At 37.5% G+C, this 18199-nt stretch overlaps 5 protein-coding genes and 1 pseudogene across 8 annotated transcripts; 2 read left to right on the forward strand and 4 right to left on the reverse strand.

Annotated features, from left to right (window-relative positions):
- Nucleotides 1-1761, forward strand: LOC110011981 (FT-interacting protein 1-like; the record flags this gene model as incomplete). Its single annotated transcript, XM_020693727.1, is given in 1 exon segment — nucleotides 1-1761. A coding segment is annotated over 1 exon segment (1539 nt), but the record flags the coding sequence as incomplete, so codon positions are not given.
- LOC105174365 (putative ripening-related protein 2) lies at nucleotides 1410-3161 on the reverse strand. Its single transcript, XM_020693737.1, has one exon. The coding sequence runs from the start codon at nucleotides 2782-2784 to the stop codon at nucleotides 2215-2217; it is 570 nt and encodes a 189-aa protein (XP_020549396.1). The 5' UTR covers nucleotides 2785-3161; the 3' UTR covers nucleotides 1410-2214.
- Nucleotides 3290-5923, reverse strand: LOC105172368 (annotated as a pseudogene).
- On the forward strand, nucleotides 6386-9123 carry LOC105172360 (putative ripening-related protein 1). The gene is made up of 2 exons (XM_011093751.2): nucleotides 6386-7319; nucleotides 8417-9123. The coding sequence occupies exons 1-2, from the start codon at nucleotides 6762-6764 to the stop codon at nucleotides 8906-8908; spliced, it is 1050 nt and encodes a 349-aa protein (XP_011092053.1). The 5' UTR covers nucleotides 6386-6761; the 3' UTR covers nucleotides 8909-9123.
- LOC105172351 (AT-hook motif nuclear-localized protein 11) lies at nucleotides 9258-13375 on the reverse strand. 4 transcript variants are annotated; one of them, XM_020693734.1, is made up of 6 exons: nucleotides 13229-13375; nucleotides 11890-12333; nucleotides 11301-11365; nucleotides 10516-10641; nucleotides 10149-10307; nucleotides 9258-9742 (listed from the first exon to the last, which is right to left on the reverse strand). In XM_020693734.1, exons 2-6 carry the CDS (start codon nucleotides 12299-12301, stop codon nucleotides 9572-9574), a joined length of 933 nt encoding a protein of 310 aa, XP_020549393.1. In that variant the 5' UTR covers nucleotides 12302-12333; nucleotides 13229-13375; the 3' UTR covers nucleotides 9258-9571. The 4 variants fall into 4 exon arrangements, with proteins under 4 accessions (XP_020549393.1, XP_020549390.1, XP_011092042.1 ...); XM_020693731.1 differs by lacking the exon at nucleotides 13229-13375 and adding an exon at nucleotides 12945-13219; XM_011093740.2 differs by lacking the exon at nucleotides 13229-13375 and adding an exon at nucleotides 12903-13219.
- On the reverse strand, nucleotides 14394-16724 carry LOC105172340. Its single transcript, XM_011093727.2, has 4 exons — nucleotides 16504-16724; nucleotides 16353-16414; nucleotides 15913-16042; nucleotides 14394-15237 (listed from the first exon to the last, which is right to left on the reverse strand). The coding sequence occupies exons 1-3, from the start codon at nucleotides 16559-16561 to the stop codon at nucleotides 15914-15916; spliced, it is 249 nt and encodes an 82-aa protein (XP_011092029.1). The 5' UTR covers nucleotides 16562-16724; the 3' UTR covers nucleotides 14394-15237; nucleotide 15913.

Here is an 18199-nt window from a genome sequence, read left to right on the forward strand (position 1 = left end):
GATGACCATCTGATAATTTCGGTTGAAGATCGCGTAGGTCCAAACAAAGATGAGGTTCTTGGTAAGACTTTTATACCATTGGCAACGGTTGAACGGCGTGCGGATGATCGGGTTGTCCACTCTCGATGGTTTAACCTACAAAAACCAAGTGCAACTGATATAGAGGAGCCAAAGAAAGATAAGTTTGCTAGTAGGGTCCATCTTCGTGTCTGCCTAGATGGAGGTTATCATGTACTCGATGAATCTACACATTATAGTAGTGATCTCCGGCCAACAGCAAAACAGCTTTGGAAACCACCAATTGGTATTCTGGAACTAGGCATTTTAAATGCTGATGCCCTTACACCCATGAAGACAAGAAATGGTCGCGGCACTTCAGATACTTTTTGTGTGGCAAAGTATGGTCAAAAGTGGGTTAGAACAAGAACAATTACGGACTGCTTGAATCCGAAGTACAACGAGCAGTACACGTGGGAAGTTTTTGATCCAGCCACTGTTCTTACTGTTGGTGTTTTTGATAATGGACAAATTGGCGAGAGGGGTTCAAATGGTCACAGAGACATGAAAATTGGGAAAGTTCGGATTCGAATTTCAACTCTTGAAACTGATCGAGTATATACTCATTCTTACCCTTTGCTTGTACTTCACCCTTCTGGTGTAAAGAAAATGGGAGAGTTACATTTGGCAATTCGGTTTTCATGCACATCCATGATGAACATGATGAGCTTATACTCCAGACCGCTCTTGCCCAAAATGCACTATAAGATGCCATTGTCAATGGTGCAACTGGACATGCTGCGTCGCCAAGCGGTCAATATAGTGGCAGCACGGCTAACCCGTGCTGAGCCCCCTCTCAGAAAGGAAGTAATTGAGTATATGACTGATGCTGATTCACATCTCTGGAGTATGAGGCGTAGCAAGGCAAACTTTTTCCGGCTGATGTCAGTCTTTAACGGATTATTGGCCGTTTGGAAATGGTTTGGAGAAGTTTGCATGTGGAAGAACCCCATTACGACGGTGCTAGTTCATGTCCTCTTTGTCATGCTGATCTGTTTCCCCGAATTGATTCTACCCACACTGTTTCTTTACATGTTTCTGATTGGTCTTTGGAACTACCGTTACCGGCCAAAGTACCCTCCTCACATGAACACAAGACTATCCTGTGCTGATGCAGTGCATCCTGATGAACTTGATGAGGAATTTGATACATTCCCTACCACACGCAGTTCAGATATCGTGAGGATGAGGTACGACCGATTAAGAAGTGTGGCTGGTAGAATCCAGACGGTGATAGGTGACATAGCATCACAGGGGGAGAGGATTCAGGCACTGTTGAGCTGGCGGGACCCACGCGCGACTGTTATATTCATGGCGTTCTGCATAGTGGCTGCTGTTGTATTATATGCTGTCCCTTTCCAGTTGTTGATTGTCATGGCCGGACTATATGTCATGAGGCACCCAAGATTTCGGCATAAGTTACCCCCAGTACCTCTGAATTTCTTCCGACGGCTCCCTGCCAGGACGGATAGCATGTTGTGATTTTTATCATCTGCTGCTTGCAATTTCTTTTGTAAGTCATCAAACTCTAGTTTCTTGTCTCAACAGTTTGTAGAGTTGGTTATGTTTCTCAAGATTTCCAAAGTGTATAAAAGTATGTTTCATGTCATTTTTTGTTACAGAAACTCGACACCATGTCTATAGAACAGTGTCCTTTCTCTTGTACTAAATTCTGAGATATGTTCAATATATCCGATGCGCATACTCTCCTGACTTCATTGCTAATATATATGGTTCTGCATATAGTATGATAAGGCAATTGCTCATATGAGGACTGCAGTTGATGCATTTTGCCTGGTACTAAGATGGCATTGATGAGCAGGAAAGTAATGAAGAGGGAAAAGGAACGGATTAACACAGAATATGTATCTATAATAAAATGTCCGTCATGCACTCTGACTTCTGGATGAGTCTAAAAGCAACTTCAAATCTCAGTTTAGTTGTCAATATGATTTACTAATATCTGATGAAGTGTTGTGGTAATCAAGAAGGTGAAGGTATTACGAAAGGAAGAAATATCTTCATTTTCACATGTATCAGATAAAACACGTATCAAACGGTTGCTGCAACTTGTGAACTAACACAAAAGATTGAATGAATTGGCCAGAAATAGCCAAGTTCTTATTCCTCAGACACAACATTTATTTTCCCACTTTTTCATGCATCAGTCCAGTAGATATCCATCAGACCTCTATCTTTTTTAGGCACCCCTAAAGCTTCCCAGACAGCTCTTGAGGCATCAACAATGTTGTTGTCGCAGGGCGGCTGGTAGTCGTGATCTTTATCACAACCCATTGTGGAGTCACACTCGTCAATCACCATAGCATTCACACTTTTCCCATTACCATAAATGGTGATATTCTTGAAGCATCTATGCATTTTATTGAACCATCCTGTCGATAGAGCCACGATTGGTATGTCATCCGAGTGGTACTTGCCATCACACTCTGCTTCGCTCCCACCATCTTCACCTTTCTCAAAGCCGTTGATCGTCAGGACAGCTTTAGTGCGAGCAGAGACTGTAGGGGAGCATTTGTAGATGTCGTAGTACTTGCCTTCTTCACAGCAATCAGAATCATTCCCCTGATTGCATTGATCTTTAGGGGGTTTCTTGCCCTTAATCTTGCCACTAGGTTTGCAGGATTTAGCTTCAGCCCTCAGGGTTAAGGTCATGATGAGAACAGAGAAAAGGAGAAAGAGCAGAAAAGGAAGAGTTCGATTCCTCATTTTCTTTCTTTGTTTTGGATTGTCAAGTCTGTTGCTTTGAGCTCGTATGGTGCAAAGTTAAGTGTGATCTAGCATATTTATAGTGCCTCAAACAGTAAAATAATCTGTCTGTTTGTTAAAACAGAATACCAGCCGTCTTGGCAGTTTTATTCGCTCCAGGACTTGTCTTATGTGACAGAAACAAGGAATCCTTGTGAATTTCAAAATATTTTAGGCTGCCAAGTTAAGTGTCCACAATGAATCTTTGTTCTGATTCATAACAAATCAAAAATGCATTTGAATCTCCACCAGGATCTTTTATGGTTGTTGATGTACCGAATATGGTTAAAATAACCGAATTATTGTGTAACAGATTGTAATCATCGCCTTACAAGTAACTCAAGGTTTATATCACTTCTTTTTAGCTCTGTTTTTCATTTTAAGAAGGTATATGGAGATCAAGCTCAGTGGCAATCTCCAAAGAAAGTCAAATTTAAGCAATAAGACAGTTTACACATAATCATCATTCATGCAATAACACATTTATAATCAAACAGAAGTACAAGTTCATTGGATTAGATACTCATAAACATAATATTTTTAACACATAACAACTGAAAAAACATATATCAACTGCACTAAGCATCAGACCAAGTGATGTCCAACTCTCCCCAGTCATCTTCAGGCACTCCCAAGGCTTTCCAAACAGCTTTAGAGGCATCAACAATGTTATTAGGACATGGTGGCTGGTAATCGTGATCCTTGTCACATCCCATTGTAGAATCGCACTCATCAACCACCTTAGCTGTAACACTCCGGCCATTAGCACTTACAATAATGTTTTTAAGGCACCTTGACCCTCCATTATACCATCCAGTCGATAATGCGACAACCGGCGTGTCGTCGGAGTGGTACTTGTTGTCACATTCTGACGGCCCTCCTCCATCTCCACCCTTCTCAAAGCTGTTGATGGTGAGAACTGCTTTCGTGGTACCAGAAACGGTGGGCGAGCACTCGTAAGTGGTATAGAGCTCCCCAGCTTGACAGCAATCAGAGTTGTTTTCCTGGTTGCATTGCCCTGGTGGTGGTTTCTTACCCATTATCTTTCCACTTGGCTTGCAAGATTGAAGTCTGGCCTCTATGGAAGAAGCAGCAAGAACGAGCAGAAGAAGTAGAAATGCTCCAGTCATGAAGTTTTTCCTCATCTTGTCTCTTTTTGTTACTTTTAGATCATTAATGTAAAACTGGGTATTTGGATGCAGAGGATGAACTGATAATCAGCTTATATAAGCTTTACACAGTGATAATGCCAAGAAAATACTCAAAGACAGTGAACTTATTTTGAATTGTTTTCAGTTGAGGGTTCAAATGGTTTATGCCAGGTGCCAGTGATAAAAGAATTAGTTACTTTTCCGTGTTGGTTGAACTTCTCAGCGTCCCCTGACAGGCAAATGTCTGGGATAGCGACATTGTTGTAGTTCAGGTAAATTAAAACAAGGTTCATGACTAAACAGATAATTCACTGTTTGCTTAAGGATATGAAAATACCCCTTTCATGATACTGTAGCATTGCCAGATCTAGATCAGTATGTTTGTTTGTTTACTGCCGTTTAAAGATACTTATGACACGCATTAAACTTCCAGAAAACCAATCCAAGAACTAAAGCAAGATGCAAAAGACAGAACAAAAGTCTCCATCAGCATTTTGAAACTCTTGTGTATCTATCGCTTCTTGTTTAAGCAGCTTGGTTGTCGTTTATTGTAGTATGGTTTAATAATAAAGAATGTGTCGCTGAGATTCTCACTTCTGATGCCATACTGATCTGGAAAATGCAAAGTTTCTATAGCAGGAAGTACATTTTTCAAACATGCATAAATGATGGCTAAGAGGATTATAGCGTCAACAAACACAATGAAAAGTAGGTTGCAAACTCTGAATTTTGTCCCACAGAGAAATTTCATGCTTTTCTGCCTCCTGTTGGTTAAATTATAGTGTATCGTATTGTTGTGACTATTGCACCAGATAAATTAGACAGGATTCTCATTGAAATGCTACAGGATTTACCTCAGAGAACTATGACTGCCGACTTATTAGAGTTCATGCTGGAGTGACAGTGCTTTTTGAGTCTTTTATCCAGCATATCAAGCTGGCTTAGCTAAGAAACTTAGTTCCATATAAGACCTCGTCTACAGAAATTTAAGTTCAGAGGCAATACCCGATGGAATTCTAGTCCCTCAATCATCGGAAAAAACAGAACAAAGAAAAGCAGATTGAACAGAAAGCAGATGAAAATTCTTCTTTTGTAGCACAGTTATAACTATTAAACTGATCATAGCAGAAATTGGGGGGATGCTACTTATGTAACTTTTGCAGCACCGTTACATCACAAAAGTATACCGGAAAAAAATGAACAAAGAAAAATACATTTCAGACACATATTTTGAACCTCACATAAATTCTGTCTTAAAACACCCAGAAAGGAAAAAGCACGAATTTCACTAGGCATCTGACCAGGTGATATCCAATTCACCCCAGTCCTCTAAAGGCACCCCCAAAGCTTTCCATACAGCCTTAGAGGCACCAACAATGTTGTTATCACATGGAGGTAGATAATCATGATCTGCATCACACCCCATAGAAGAATCACACTCATCAACAACCATGACTTCCACTTTTCGGCCATTAGCGCTTATAGTAATATTGTTTAAGCACCTTCTCCCTCCATTATACCATCCTGTCGATAGAGCTACAATGGGTGTATCGTCTGAATGGTACTTGTTATCGCATTTGGATGGCTTATAGCCATCTCCGCCTTTCTCAAAACCATTAAGATTGAGAATTGCCTTGGTGCTCCCAGACACTAGGGGTGAGCATTTGTAAGTACTGTAATATCTCCCTTTTATGCAGCAGATGGAGTCGTCCTCGTTGCAGTGGTCAGGAGGTGGCTTCTTGCCCTTTACTTTACCACTTGGCTTGCAAACATGAACCCTAGCCTCTGAGGAATTTGGAGAAAAGAGCAAAATTACAAGAAGAAATGTTCCCAAGCTCAAGTTCCTCATGATTTCAATTTTATTTACCAGAACAACGTTCTTGTTAATATGATGAGAACATGATGTACTTGATCAGTTTATGTAATGTTTATCCCAAGAAAGGACAATACCGTGTTCAAGATATAAAATCTTTCAACGATTAGAAAATATATTTATTATTATTTTGATTGCCACTTCTTTGCACCTCTAAATTTACATCTACGGCTTGTTGTCTTGGATCGTCATGCAAAATATCACAATCACAGTATATTCAATAACAGACAAAGGTTGTACACAGAGCTGTGTTCCTCTTGGACTTTTGTTGCTGAAGCCTCTGTTGGACCTGTTTGTGGGATTTTCACCTTGTTTTCATCAGAATTTTGACCTCGCTTCCGTCTATGTAGAGGATGAAAGAGATGATGATGACTTAAAATCTATGCATTTCAGAAGAGCTTATATGATTATTTTCAAGGGACACAGAGTAGTGAAATGAAGTTCTATGAAATTATACATCTTGCTGTGTTATTTCTGCACTCTAGTTAATACAACTGAATCTGGATGAGACTAAATTTAACATGGGCTTTTTTTCTGAAGCAGACAGGCATATATCAAGAAGAACATGGAGGCCAAATCCAATGATGAAAGAGTCCCTTGAGAACTTATACACATAATCGACACAGATGCTCTATATCATGTCTATGGCAACGATGACAAGAAGATTAACTATCATGGCAGGATAAGTAATTCTTGAACATTTACCTACATTGATGAAAGTTTTGAACACTTCATTGGACTATCCGACCGGAAGGAAATCAACATCACATACAGAAAGCTGAGACTAAATTACATTCCTTGATCACTTTATTGGCATTTTCACAGGGAAAACTTTATATAAGCAGATTACTTCATCCGGTTTTTCATCCAATATCCACTGATCCAAATACTAATCCAAAGCATAGAGATTCAAGATGACAAACTTCAGTAAAGGGGCTATTCTTCTTTTGCTACTCATCCTTTCTGCACAGTCTTTGGAAGCCAGACTTCAATCTTGCAAGCCAAGTGGCACAATAAGGGGTAAAAAACCACCTCCGGGGCAATGTAACCAGGAAAATGACTCGGATTGCTGCAAAGATGGGAAGCTTTACACCACTTACAAGTGCTCACCTCCTGTTACTGGAACCACAAAAGCGGTTCTCACTCTCAACAGCTTCGAGGAGGGTGGAGATGGAGGTGGCCCGTCAGAGTGTGATAACAACTACCATTCTGACAACACACCTGTTGTCGCGCTATCGACTGGATGGTACAGTGGAGGGTCAAGGTGCCTTAACAACATAACTGTAAGTGCTAATGGCCGGAGCGTGACGGCTATGGTGGTCGACGAGTGTGATTCTACAATGGGATGCGATGAGGATCATGATTATCAGCCACCATGTCCTAACAATATTGTTGATGCCTCTAAAGCTGTTTGGAAAGCCTTGGGAGTACCTGAAGATGACTGGGGAGAGTTGGACATCACTTGGTCTGATGCTTAGTGGAAAACTTTAATATTTTCAGTTGTATTTATACTTGTTTATATGATGTAAAAAGCATGTTCTACCTATGAAATCATGTAAAGAATATACTAAGTCAATCCCGGTTTGACTAATCCACAGTTTGATACTTTTCACATTGCACAAATGGTGAAATATATTGTAGTTATTTCATTTTTCCTACCCCAGACGTTAAACTTTGATATGCAGTATTCATTCTGGTGTATCTAGTTCATGAAGAAAGTACAAGTCACCTTCTGCTGTCACTTAATTTTGTCATTCTAGAATCTAGATGCATGAAGAAGCTCTATACCTTGCTGTAGAAGCTGATAGCGGTCAGCTGCTAAATATGGCTATCAGATTATTTATTGCAAAAGACAGACTTTCAACAATGTCCTAAAGCTAACCTAACTAATCAGGACCATTGAGAAAACAACCCCCTTGTATGGATTTTCGGTTACAGTTGGATATTTGCATAGTGATTTTCACTCCTTGATAATTATGGTGACTAGATGTGCAAATCTTAAAGCTGGGATTGTTCTGTTTCCTCTCTTTCTTGTGTCATTTTTCGATTCTTAATCTTGATTCTTGTGTTTTGTTGCATGGATATCATCTGCTAATAATTGTTCTGATAAGGTTGAGCTGGATCGAACTAGACAATACAGAGAACTGTGTGGGTCCAAAGCCGATGAGAGATCTTGAAGGGTATTCACTTAGATCTCCTTTTAGTTTCATAGTGAATTGAAACAAAGATTCATCATGGCCCTATACTCTTGAGTTCACAAGGATTTCCTTGTTTACGTCAATTGATTATACACTAAATTGAAAAAGAAAGAATTTCATGCATCAACAAAGAAATCGGGATCACATAAAACTGACAAAACTGCCGTTAATTTCATTAGCAGACGAACACATTTTACTGTATCAAGCACTATAAATATGCTTGGAGCAAGTGTAAGTTTCCCTCACACAAGCTCAAAAGTGCCAAACTTGGCAGTATTGAAGAAAACAGGAAAATGAGGAATCAACCTCTTTCATTTGTGCTCTTTCTTCTTTTCTCTCTTCTTATCATGACATTGAGCCTGAAGGTTGAGGCTAAATCCTGCAAACCTAGTGGCAAGATTAAGGGAAAGAAACCTCCTAAAGACCAATGCAATCGGGAAAACGATTCTGATTGCTGTGAAGAAGGTAAGTACTATGACATCTACAAATGCTCACCTAAAGTTACAGCTCACACAAAAGCTGTCCTCACAATCAACAGCTTTGAGAAAGGCGGCGATGGTGGGGGGCCATCAGAATGCGATGGCAAGTACCACTCTGATCACATACCAATCGTGGCTCTGTCGACAGGTTGGTTCAACAAAATGCACAGGTGCTTCAAGAATATCACCATTTATGGTAATGGAAAAAGTGTCAATGCTATGGTGGTTGATGAGTGTGACTCCACGAAAGGGTGTGATGCAGATCACGACTACCAGCCACCATGCGACAACAACATAGTGGATGGATCAAAAGCCGTCTGGGAAGCTTTAGGGGTGCCCCAAAAGGATAGAGGTCTGATGGATATCCACTGGACTGATGCTTGAAATGATGGGAAGGCAAATAAGTGGTGTGTTTGCGGACTAAGAATTTGGCTGTTTTCTGGTTTTGATATATGTGAATCTTGTGTTGTTCAGGAGTTGGATGCAGTGTCACATCTGCGTATAATCTGATATATATGAAATAAAGATGTTTCCTCAGGTTGAATTCATTTTGCTTATTGTTGTTTACCATAAACTGCACAGGAAAACAGAGACCATATCAAGAAACTGAAGGACACTGAGTAAATTTAGCATATACTATTGTTCTTATTCAATGTTGTTTTTTCACTGTAACAAAACCTCTCTCAAATCTCTTATTGTTGCATTAATTTCAGTAAGAAAAGAGTCCCAGGGAGAGTTGAAATTTACAGTACATAAGTCTGTTGAAACTGATACAATGAAATAGACATCCCTGTTTTCCGCTAATGTTTCTAATGAGAATCATAAATTACAGTTACCATCACTCATGCAGCAGAAAACTGAAACTTCTAATAAAAACAGATATACATGTGGACAACCTATGTAAGGCAAGAAAGCAAATGCATTCAGCCAAAGTGCTCTCTGTTGGCAATTATGAACAAACAACATCGATGTCGTTTCATCCAGCTATTCTGGAAGTTGTAATCCAACCATCAGTTAATGTCAAGACTCAAAAATTTATACACCCATTCATCTGGAACTCGGCCAGGCACCCATTGGAGTGAGATTCTGACTAGGCTGAATGTTAGCAGGACTTACTGAACTGCCAAGTGTACGATCAGGATCCCCTGGAGTTTCCGGATCTTCGATCACCTTATTTTTCGGCTTTGAAGTGCAAGGCATCAAGCTTCCAACAATTACCTGGAGCAATTCATCATCAATGGCATTGTGTAAATGAAAATGAAACGGGATAAGCAAAAGACATTTCTTCAAATGAAAACTTATTCGCTAACTGTGTTTCAAGTGTTTATCAACCAAGTATTCAATGAGAGGAAAGAGTCACCAAGATATAGAGAGGTTCTTGAAGGACCAGAAAATTGGATATGAAAGCCAAGATTTATTCCAAGCATTTTAGCCAGTACGAGGTATACTGGAACTTTTTATTATATACCTTTTGTATTATGGAATCCATTTCTCCATTAGAAGTCATAAAAACATGGGTCACCGATAGACAAGTATTTCAGAACATATCTTCCGGACATTGATTTCAAGAAACATAAATTGAGTTGGCCAATATGCTTCAATGCTAAAGCATTTTAAAGGATACCTGAACAGGGCTGGCAGCAATGAGAACTCCCTCAACAGGACCCCCTATGAGACGGCCATCAGGACCAGCAAAAGTAACATTTAGACCACCACTTGGCCCCTGAGGACCGTCAGCATCATTGACATAAGAGCCAGATAGATTTACCATATCAAAGTGCCCCTACAAAGATGAAAGAGACATGGCTCATTTCCAGTAACAACTTTTCTTCCAGGGCACTGTCTTATGTAAATTCCCAAAAAGAAAAAAGAAAAGACAAGGTTTTAATATCCATTTTCTCCATTAAAGATTTAAATATTCAGGCAGTAATAAGCTCATCGAATTTGTGCAAATTCATAAATATGATAGCAAGAAAATTCAGAGTTTAAACCTCATAAGTGACGCTCCCACTAGAACTTGAAATTTTGATGTTTGCAGCTGAGATGGAACCAATGCCTGATAAGATAACTATGGCTCTTCGGCCTTGTAAGAGTGACAATATCTTTCTTTTGATGTCCTGCAGAAAAGCCATTACAAAAGGCCATTCAGATGCTTGAATTAGAAAGGTAAAGACATCACGTATAGTGAGAGTTGATGAGGATATATGAAACATAACAGGTAGATGCAAGTCGAATCAAGTAGAACCAGGACCGAAGATATTATCCTTAGGCATGATACAGATATCCTTCTTCTGTATTATGTATCAAGGGACATTGTGCCTACGTAATATGCTTGTAGAATCTAGACCACCACGCAGAGATGTACAAACAAGGGCAAACCAACATCAAATTACTGGAGTCCTGCTATGGCTATAAATGACACCTCCAAGAAACATAACTAGCTTATAGGCCTATACTACAAATTATGTGTTCAAGCACTTTCATTGAAGGATGTATACAATGCAAATGCTTTTTTCCTTTTGATATCATTTTATTCACTATGATATCGTTAATCAACCATACCTTGTCGAACATAGATTTTTGACTTACAGATCCTTAGTGACTTCAAATGTAAGAAATGCCTCCAAAACATGGAATTTGAACAATTTCATTGACTCACTTCGGACACGTCACAGTTAGATTATAAAGACAAGAAGCAGAGAAGTCATAACCATATGGCATGCTGATCTACGGGCCATTTAGCGTAAAAACATTGATCATAAGAGATTGCACATACTTCCCCAACTGCGATGTTGATGATATGTGGAGTCATTGTTCCAGCTCCATTAAACACAGATCCACCTGACAGGTTAATTAGCTCTTCAAAAAATCAGCCAAATATGAAATATTTCATTTTGAACTTGTAAACCAGCACGCCACCAGGTAAAATATCAAAATACTTCAGAGGTTGGGTAATGCTAAAAGGTCAACAGAAATCAGATCAAGAAAATGTAATGACACTGATATCATGCACATAGAAGAAGGCTCTCAGTCCAAGGTAGTAGTGGTTTAAATTACTGAGTGATGAGAAATGTCAACTTCAGAAGTCATTCAATTATTCTCCTTCGAGAAACTAGACAGTGGTTGAATAATATTAATGTTGAATTTATAGAGAAATTTAAAGGCGGCTAATATAGTGAACTACACATACTAGACAATACAAGACTAATCCATTCATGAAATAAATAGAGAATTTGATGCAAGAGACAATTTCCATCAAGCTCTGCATCACATTCACCAAACTATTAAAAGAAACGATATTGACTCTAGCACAAGCTGTACCAATTTAACAGCAAAGTCAATAAGGCCAAGATAGAGAAAGCTACCTAGAGAAGATAGTTGCTGCTTTCGACCAGTTCCTGGTGGCCTTCCTCTCCACTTTTGGGTTGGTCTTATTATGGGTGCAGGGCTAGACATGGAGGGCGATAATCCCAATGAAGCTGCACCATCATGTCCGTACTTACGTGGCCGTCCCCGTTTTCTACGCACAGGTTCACCTTGATGCATAGCAGAAGGTGGACCAATGCTAACTCCATGACCAGACATTGCTGATGAAGTATCCAAAGGTAATGTTGGTAGAGTTAAGCTGCCCCCAGCATTGGATTGGAAGTGTACAGCAGCATTAGATAACGGACTCATGCTAGGTGAATTTTGTAACCCTGTCACAGACTCCGCCGTGCCTGGATGCACATAATATGAAGCTGAGCCCGTTAATTGCATGCTTTCCCTTTGATCCATGCATATATGTGGAACCGCTCGACGTGAGGTCACTACAAAACAGCCAAACATTAAAATTCAATGGAATACCACATTTAGACAATTCACCAGTCTTTATTGTGCAATACTTGAAAAAAGCTTCCATCTTGACACTCTATTGATCAATTGTCATGTACATTACTAAGCACTGAATGATTTACAAATCCAATCAATGAACTTAGATGACCCCCTAATTATGAAATACAGCAGTAAAGAAAACTCAGAACTTCAAACTTCCATAAACCCATATAGTAGCATCTGTACAATCAGGGAAAGTACAAATAGCAGCTAAAAACGAGAAGATGAGGAGACAAAGAAAGGAATATCACAATTAAGGAATTCAAACGAACGGGTCTGGGTTTGAGCCAAAATTCCATAGATTTACACGTCATAATTCCGAACAGACAAAGAAAGAGGTTTCATTTTGAAGAGTAAGTGATACTCCCAAAGGTTATGAATTAAAGATATTTCACCTCATCCATGAACCAAGAAAGACACTAAAAATGGCTTCATGTTGAATATACAAAGCATACACAACAGACAGAACTGATTACAGAGACTCTCCCCCACACTCCACTCTCACCAAAATCACGTTCCAAAACTCCACTCTCAATCACACCACAACCTTCAAGAGCTGAATTTCAAGAGCCCTTCAACAGAAACAGCACAACGCCCGTCTCACAAACACAACAGCATTGTCTGATAAACAGCCATGTCCGACCAACCATGCACAGTGGTATCAAGAAAGAAGAGAAAAAAGATAAGAAAGCTTGAATCTTTATCAACAGAAAGAGTAGCTGAAAAGAGGTAATAGATAGAATAGAAAAGGAGTGGAACAATGAATCAAGAATGTTAAAAGTATCTAGCAAGTTGGAACCGTTAAGAAGAATAAGCCATTGATGAACTCACCATAAAAGTATTCTTATCTGAAAACGTAATAGCTTTTTCTTGGCTTTTGTCTTACTAAGAGAAGTACCCTTTTCTCCTTCTCCCTCTTACAGAACGTGAAAGATAGATATTTTCCCACTATGCTTCGGGATTGCTTACTTTATATGATCTTGGAATGTAATATCAAAACATTAGATGTTATTTATGTATGTAATGGATTGGACCTAATCAAATTCACTCATACTACAACGTTTTTAAGCATTTATTATTACACAAATGGAGTCCCCCTTAGTAAACTTAGCAAGAATACCTTCTTAAAAAAGAAAAAAGAAAAAGATTATGGTCCTTCTCCTTCTCAAGAAGAAGGCCCGTTAGTTAAAGAATTTCATGTATAATTGGAGTTTAGCTATCTTTGAGTTTCAAGTCCAATTCATTTATATATCTAAATAAACAATATATTTGTAGACTTCTGTTTTATTTCTATCTCATTTGCATGTAAAAAGCGAATGGATTGTATATGAAGTGAGTGAGTGGGATAAAATCTAATTGAATTGTTTTGGAACTTAAACATTTTTTAGAAAGATAAATTACAACAAATTTTATAAGATTTGTTATAATTATAAATATTTTTAAAATTACAAATGCCTTTTTGGGATTAACTATCCTCTACAAATAACTTTTATAATGGGCTATTTGTTAGACGATTTCAAAAAGGTATTTATAATATTTCAAACAACGATATTTATAATTATGAAAAATTTTAAGAAAATTCTTTTAAAAGAAGAAATAAAACAGAAAAGTCAAAACTTTTTGATTTACAAGGATGAAAGTGGAGAAATTTGAATTTGAACTCAGCATCTCTCCAACAAGAACAAGAAAGAGAGAGGTGATAGCAAAAATTTAAACAGGACCAAACAACGAGAGCTTGGCCAATAATCCTCTTAAATCTTTATGGCAATGTCATTGTAATGACATAAATGGCAAACTTTTCAACCCACGCGCATGTATGGAGCGTGAAATAATTACTGCACATTTGTATTTAATTTAATTTGTTCGGGCTAAATTCGGGTTGAATTAGACTCGGGAATTTGCGACCAACTACTCAAAAGAAGCACCAACATTTTTGCAAAATTTGGCTCAGGTAATTCAATTTTGGTCGGATTAAGGAGAAAATGTCCATGTCCCCTTGAAGTAGAGATATTTAACTAAGATGATTTAAGGCATTTGTGGGACTAAAATGATAATCTTATGGGATTTGCTGCAAAAGAAAACAATAAATTCATTATGGACCCACATGTTCTGATTACAATCTTCTTCTTTTTTTCTGTTTAAGAAAATCATTAGACAGTAGTAAATAAGAAGTGAAAAGGATTGAAAAAAGGAAATACGCGGGGTGCAGATGTAAATAATCCAAAGTCGAGAAGTATTATTGCAATATGCGAAAATTTCTTCATCACACGCGCCTTGAGATCTATAGTGCTCGTCCACGCCTTTAGATATTGGGAAAAGAGAAAATGACCTGTGGAACCCATAACGTGACCTCATTGGGGATCCGGGTTTGGGGCCCCATAAGCCCGGATATGATCCCTTTGTGACCACACGCCCCGACTAAAACTGATCTCATTATCGGATCCAGAAAAATCTGTGGAACTGGATACTGGTGGAGAATTTCTCTTCTGACAACACCAAGTTAATACTATGATAGAAGGACTAACCTGAGAGAATTTTCCTATGAAGGATGAGATGCTCCAAGTACTGGGAAACTGACAGTGAACATAAAACAACAATAAAAGTTTTCTGTTTCAAACCATCAGATGGTGATCTGTTCTTACAATTAAGCTTCAACTACTGATCAAACCAGAAAAGCAAGAACTAACTCCAGCCTAAATATACGGTTTTTTACCTCTATTCTTTTACTGCAAGAAAGTGAGAGACTTCAGGGACAACCATCTAACACGTAGGACACAAACATTAACACAGAGCGCATTATGCAGCAGGATAAGGATGCAATTCGAGGCCCTTCTCTGTAACTGTCAACATATGGAGAAAGATGGTGTGAAGATTAATCAAGGCAGAGACACATGTGGTGACACGAGATGGACCAAATTCTGATCCAAAGCCATTTTAGCTTAGATCAAAATATTACCTAGAGCTCTAACTATAGTCCTAAAACATGAGCACTACCATACCAAGAAACAAGAAGGCAACCCATAGCTTGATTTATGCCATCAAATTCATTAATCTACCACAGAACTCAATTTAGTATCACTACTGCGTCAAAAGATGAGGAAGTTTTGCGAGTACTTCACCCGAGGCAGACCTCAATTTACTGAAAGCTCTATCCGATGAACTGGCTTTTATATGCACAAATATAAGTTAGCCACGACATACTTTTTGGCACCTTGTACTAGAACTTCACTGGTAACAACTAGTCATATTTCACTTTTAAATATCGGCTCTCCTAACAGGCACTCAAGTACTACCCACTTGAAATTCTTCATCCAACACTACCACAATTGAACTTGAACACAATAAGAAAAAAAAAACCAAAAAGATGTGTAATGCAGTCCTGTAAGTTTAGAACACCAGAAAAGTCAACATTGGGAGTGAATAAGCTACAGTAGATAAGAACCACAACATCCAACACTATGAACACTCAGCAGATTTTTCAATCTTGCATGGCATTTAATCCATCCAACAGTAACCTCATTTGTCGACCTCCATTGCTTGGGCAGCTTGAGCTTTTGCCAATGGTGTCAACTTCGTTTTCAACTTTTTCTTTCCTACTTGAAATCCACCACCACCCTTCTTCTTCTTACTGCTGCTACCATCAACCTAATCATTGTAGAAAACAAGTTACTTTTCACCACATAATCAAGCACTCACAGAAAACCCAAAACGGAAAACTGGAAACCCATTTGCAATTTTTGTATCATGCTATGCAAAAAGAGCTCAATACAGTAACAAGCATGATCAGCAGAAACAGCGCAGTTGAACACGAACTGCCATTCTGATTCTAGACACAATCACATGAAAACAAAATACTTCCCAGAAAATCCTACCTCCAATATCCACCAGCTAACAAATATCCAAATTAATCAGGATATTATAATTTAAACAAATAATAACAAAGAGAGAGGATTACTTTCATCTTGTTTTTCTTGGCTTGAAGTTTCTTTTCCCTCTTTTCCTTCTCTTCTTTTTCTCCTGTTTTCACCATCAAACAAAATCAAGCATTAGGCAAGTTGAAACGTATAATTCAGAAATACATAATTGAGGGAGCAAATTTGCAGTACTTCTTAGATCGAAGTCGTGTAGCCTTTTCCTTCGGCCTAAGTCGTTCTTCTTCGACATGTTTGTCAGTCTTCTCAATCAATTGAACGTGAACAGGGAGACGATTGTTTGCAAAACCCTAGCTTGGCTCAATTTGTTCGGTGCTCAAGTTCTGCTTTTCTCATGGAGACCCCTCAAGTTCTAGGATTAGCATTTGTTACCACAAATAGTATCCTTAAATTTCTAAACTCTTCCCAATCTTTATGTTGAGTTTACAATTTCAGTGTTGCGAGATAAAGACAGTGTTTGTAACAGTTTAACTCAAATCCTTCTTAAAAGTTTTATTAATATTAAATTAAAATTAAATTTTTTTGGTTCTGATTTATGTTTTTTTTAAATAAAAAACTATAACATTTTTTTTTTTGTCATTTATGCAAAATGAATCAATTTTTTAAACGTATATGTACATAACTATATATAAACCATATTAAAAATATTTAGAAAACGAGATGATTGCGTTCTCCTCCCCTAAAATTTGGTGTAATTACATATAAATTTTCTGTAGTTTTAAAAAATTATATCTAGCACCGTTGAGTTTGTTTCTATCTAACAAATAAGTCCCTTCGTTAGTCAAAATTCACTAAATTTACTAATATTAACAAATATATATATATATGATATTTACCCCCAATTGACTGATTATTAATTTATTGCAGGTCAAATAATTTTTTTCGAACTAATCTATCCTTTTAAAGGTGAAAATATACTTTTTCAAATACATTAACGCGTGAAGACGTATGAGGATAATTTGGTTATAAAAATATTTATTTGACTTGCAATAAGTTAGTAATAAGTCAATCAGGTATTAACATAGAATTTTTTTTCTAATTTTCTTGTTAACATTAGTAAATTCGATGAATTTTGACTAATGGAATGACTTATTTGGTATACGGAACAAACCTTATGAGTGTTAAATATAATTTTTCAAACCACAGAGAATGTACATGTAACCAAACCTCAGGGTAGGGATGTGTAATATCTCTTAGAAAAAACATGTCATGAAACAACAACTTATTTTATTCTAATAGTATTATATCCGTTTTAGTCATGTTACTAATTAAAGACCTTATTATAGCAAATACCCTGACATTTTATAATATGTTTACACGTCTTATAAGATTTAATATCTTATTTTATCGAAAACTTTAACATCTTATTTTTAAAATAAGATATAACATTTTATAAGCTTCTAAAATATTTTATAAGATGTACGAGCTTATAAAATATTTTAAAAAAGCTTAGTCAAACACCCTGTAAGTAATAGAATTATTTATTCATACATAATAAATAAATTAGCATTATTGCAACAAACTGTATTTTTCATGTTAATTTAATTTATATTTTTCTGTAATATAAGATCTCATAGAAAAAGAAAACACAATTTATAAACAACTTCCCCAAACAAATTGAATTTAGGTCATTGGAAATTTGAATAAAATGTAGTAATTCCGCCATAAGAACCCCATACGGCCATTCCTTTCAATCAGGACCGTTGGTCGAGGTCGTTGACTGGCAGTTTGACTCTGCAGTTTTTTTTTTTTTTTTTTTTTTGGTTTTAAAGAAAACAGAAAAAGAAATAAAGAAAATTGACTGGCAGTTTGACTCTGCATTTTTTTTTTTTTTTTTTTTTTGGGTTTTAAAGAAAACAGAAAAAGAAAT

This window comes from Sesamum indicum, linkage group LG1 (genome assembly GCF_000512975.1).
Source record: "Sesamum indicum cultivar Zhongzhi No. 13 linkage group LG1, S_indicum_v1.0, whole genome shotgun sequence".
Lineage (NCBI taxonomy): Eukaryota > Viridiplantae > Streptophyta > Magnoliopsida > Lamiales > Pedaliaceae > Sesamum > Sesamum indicum.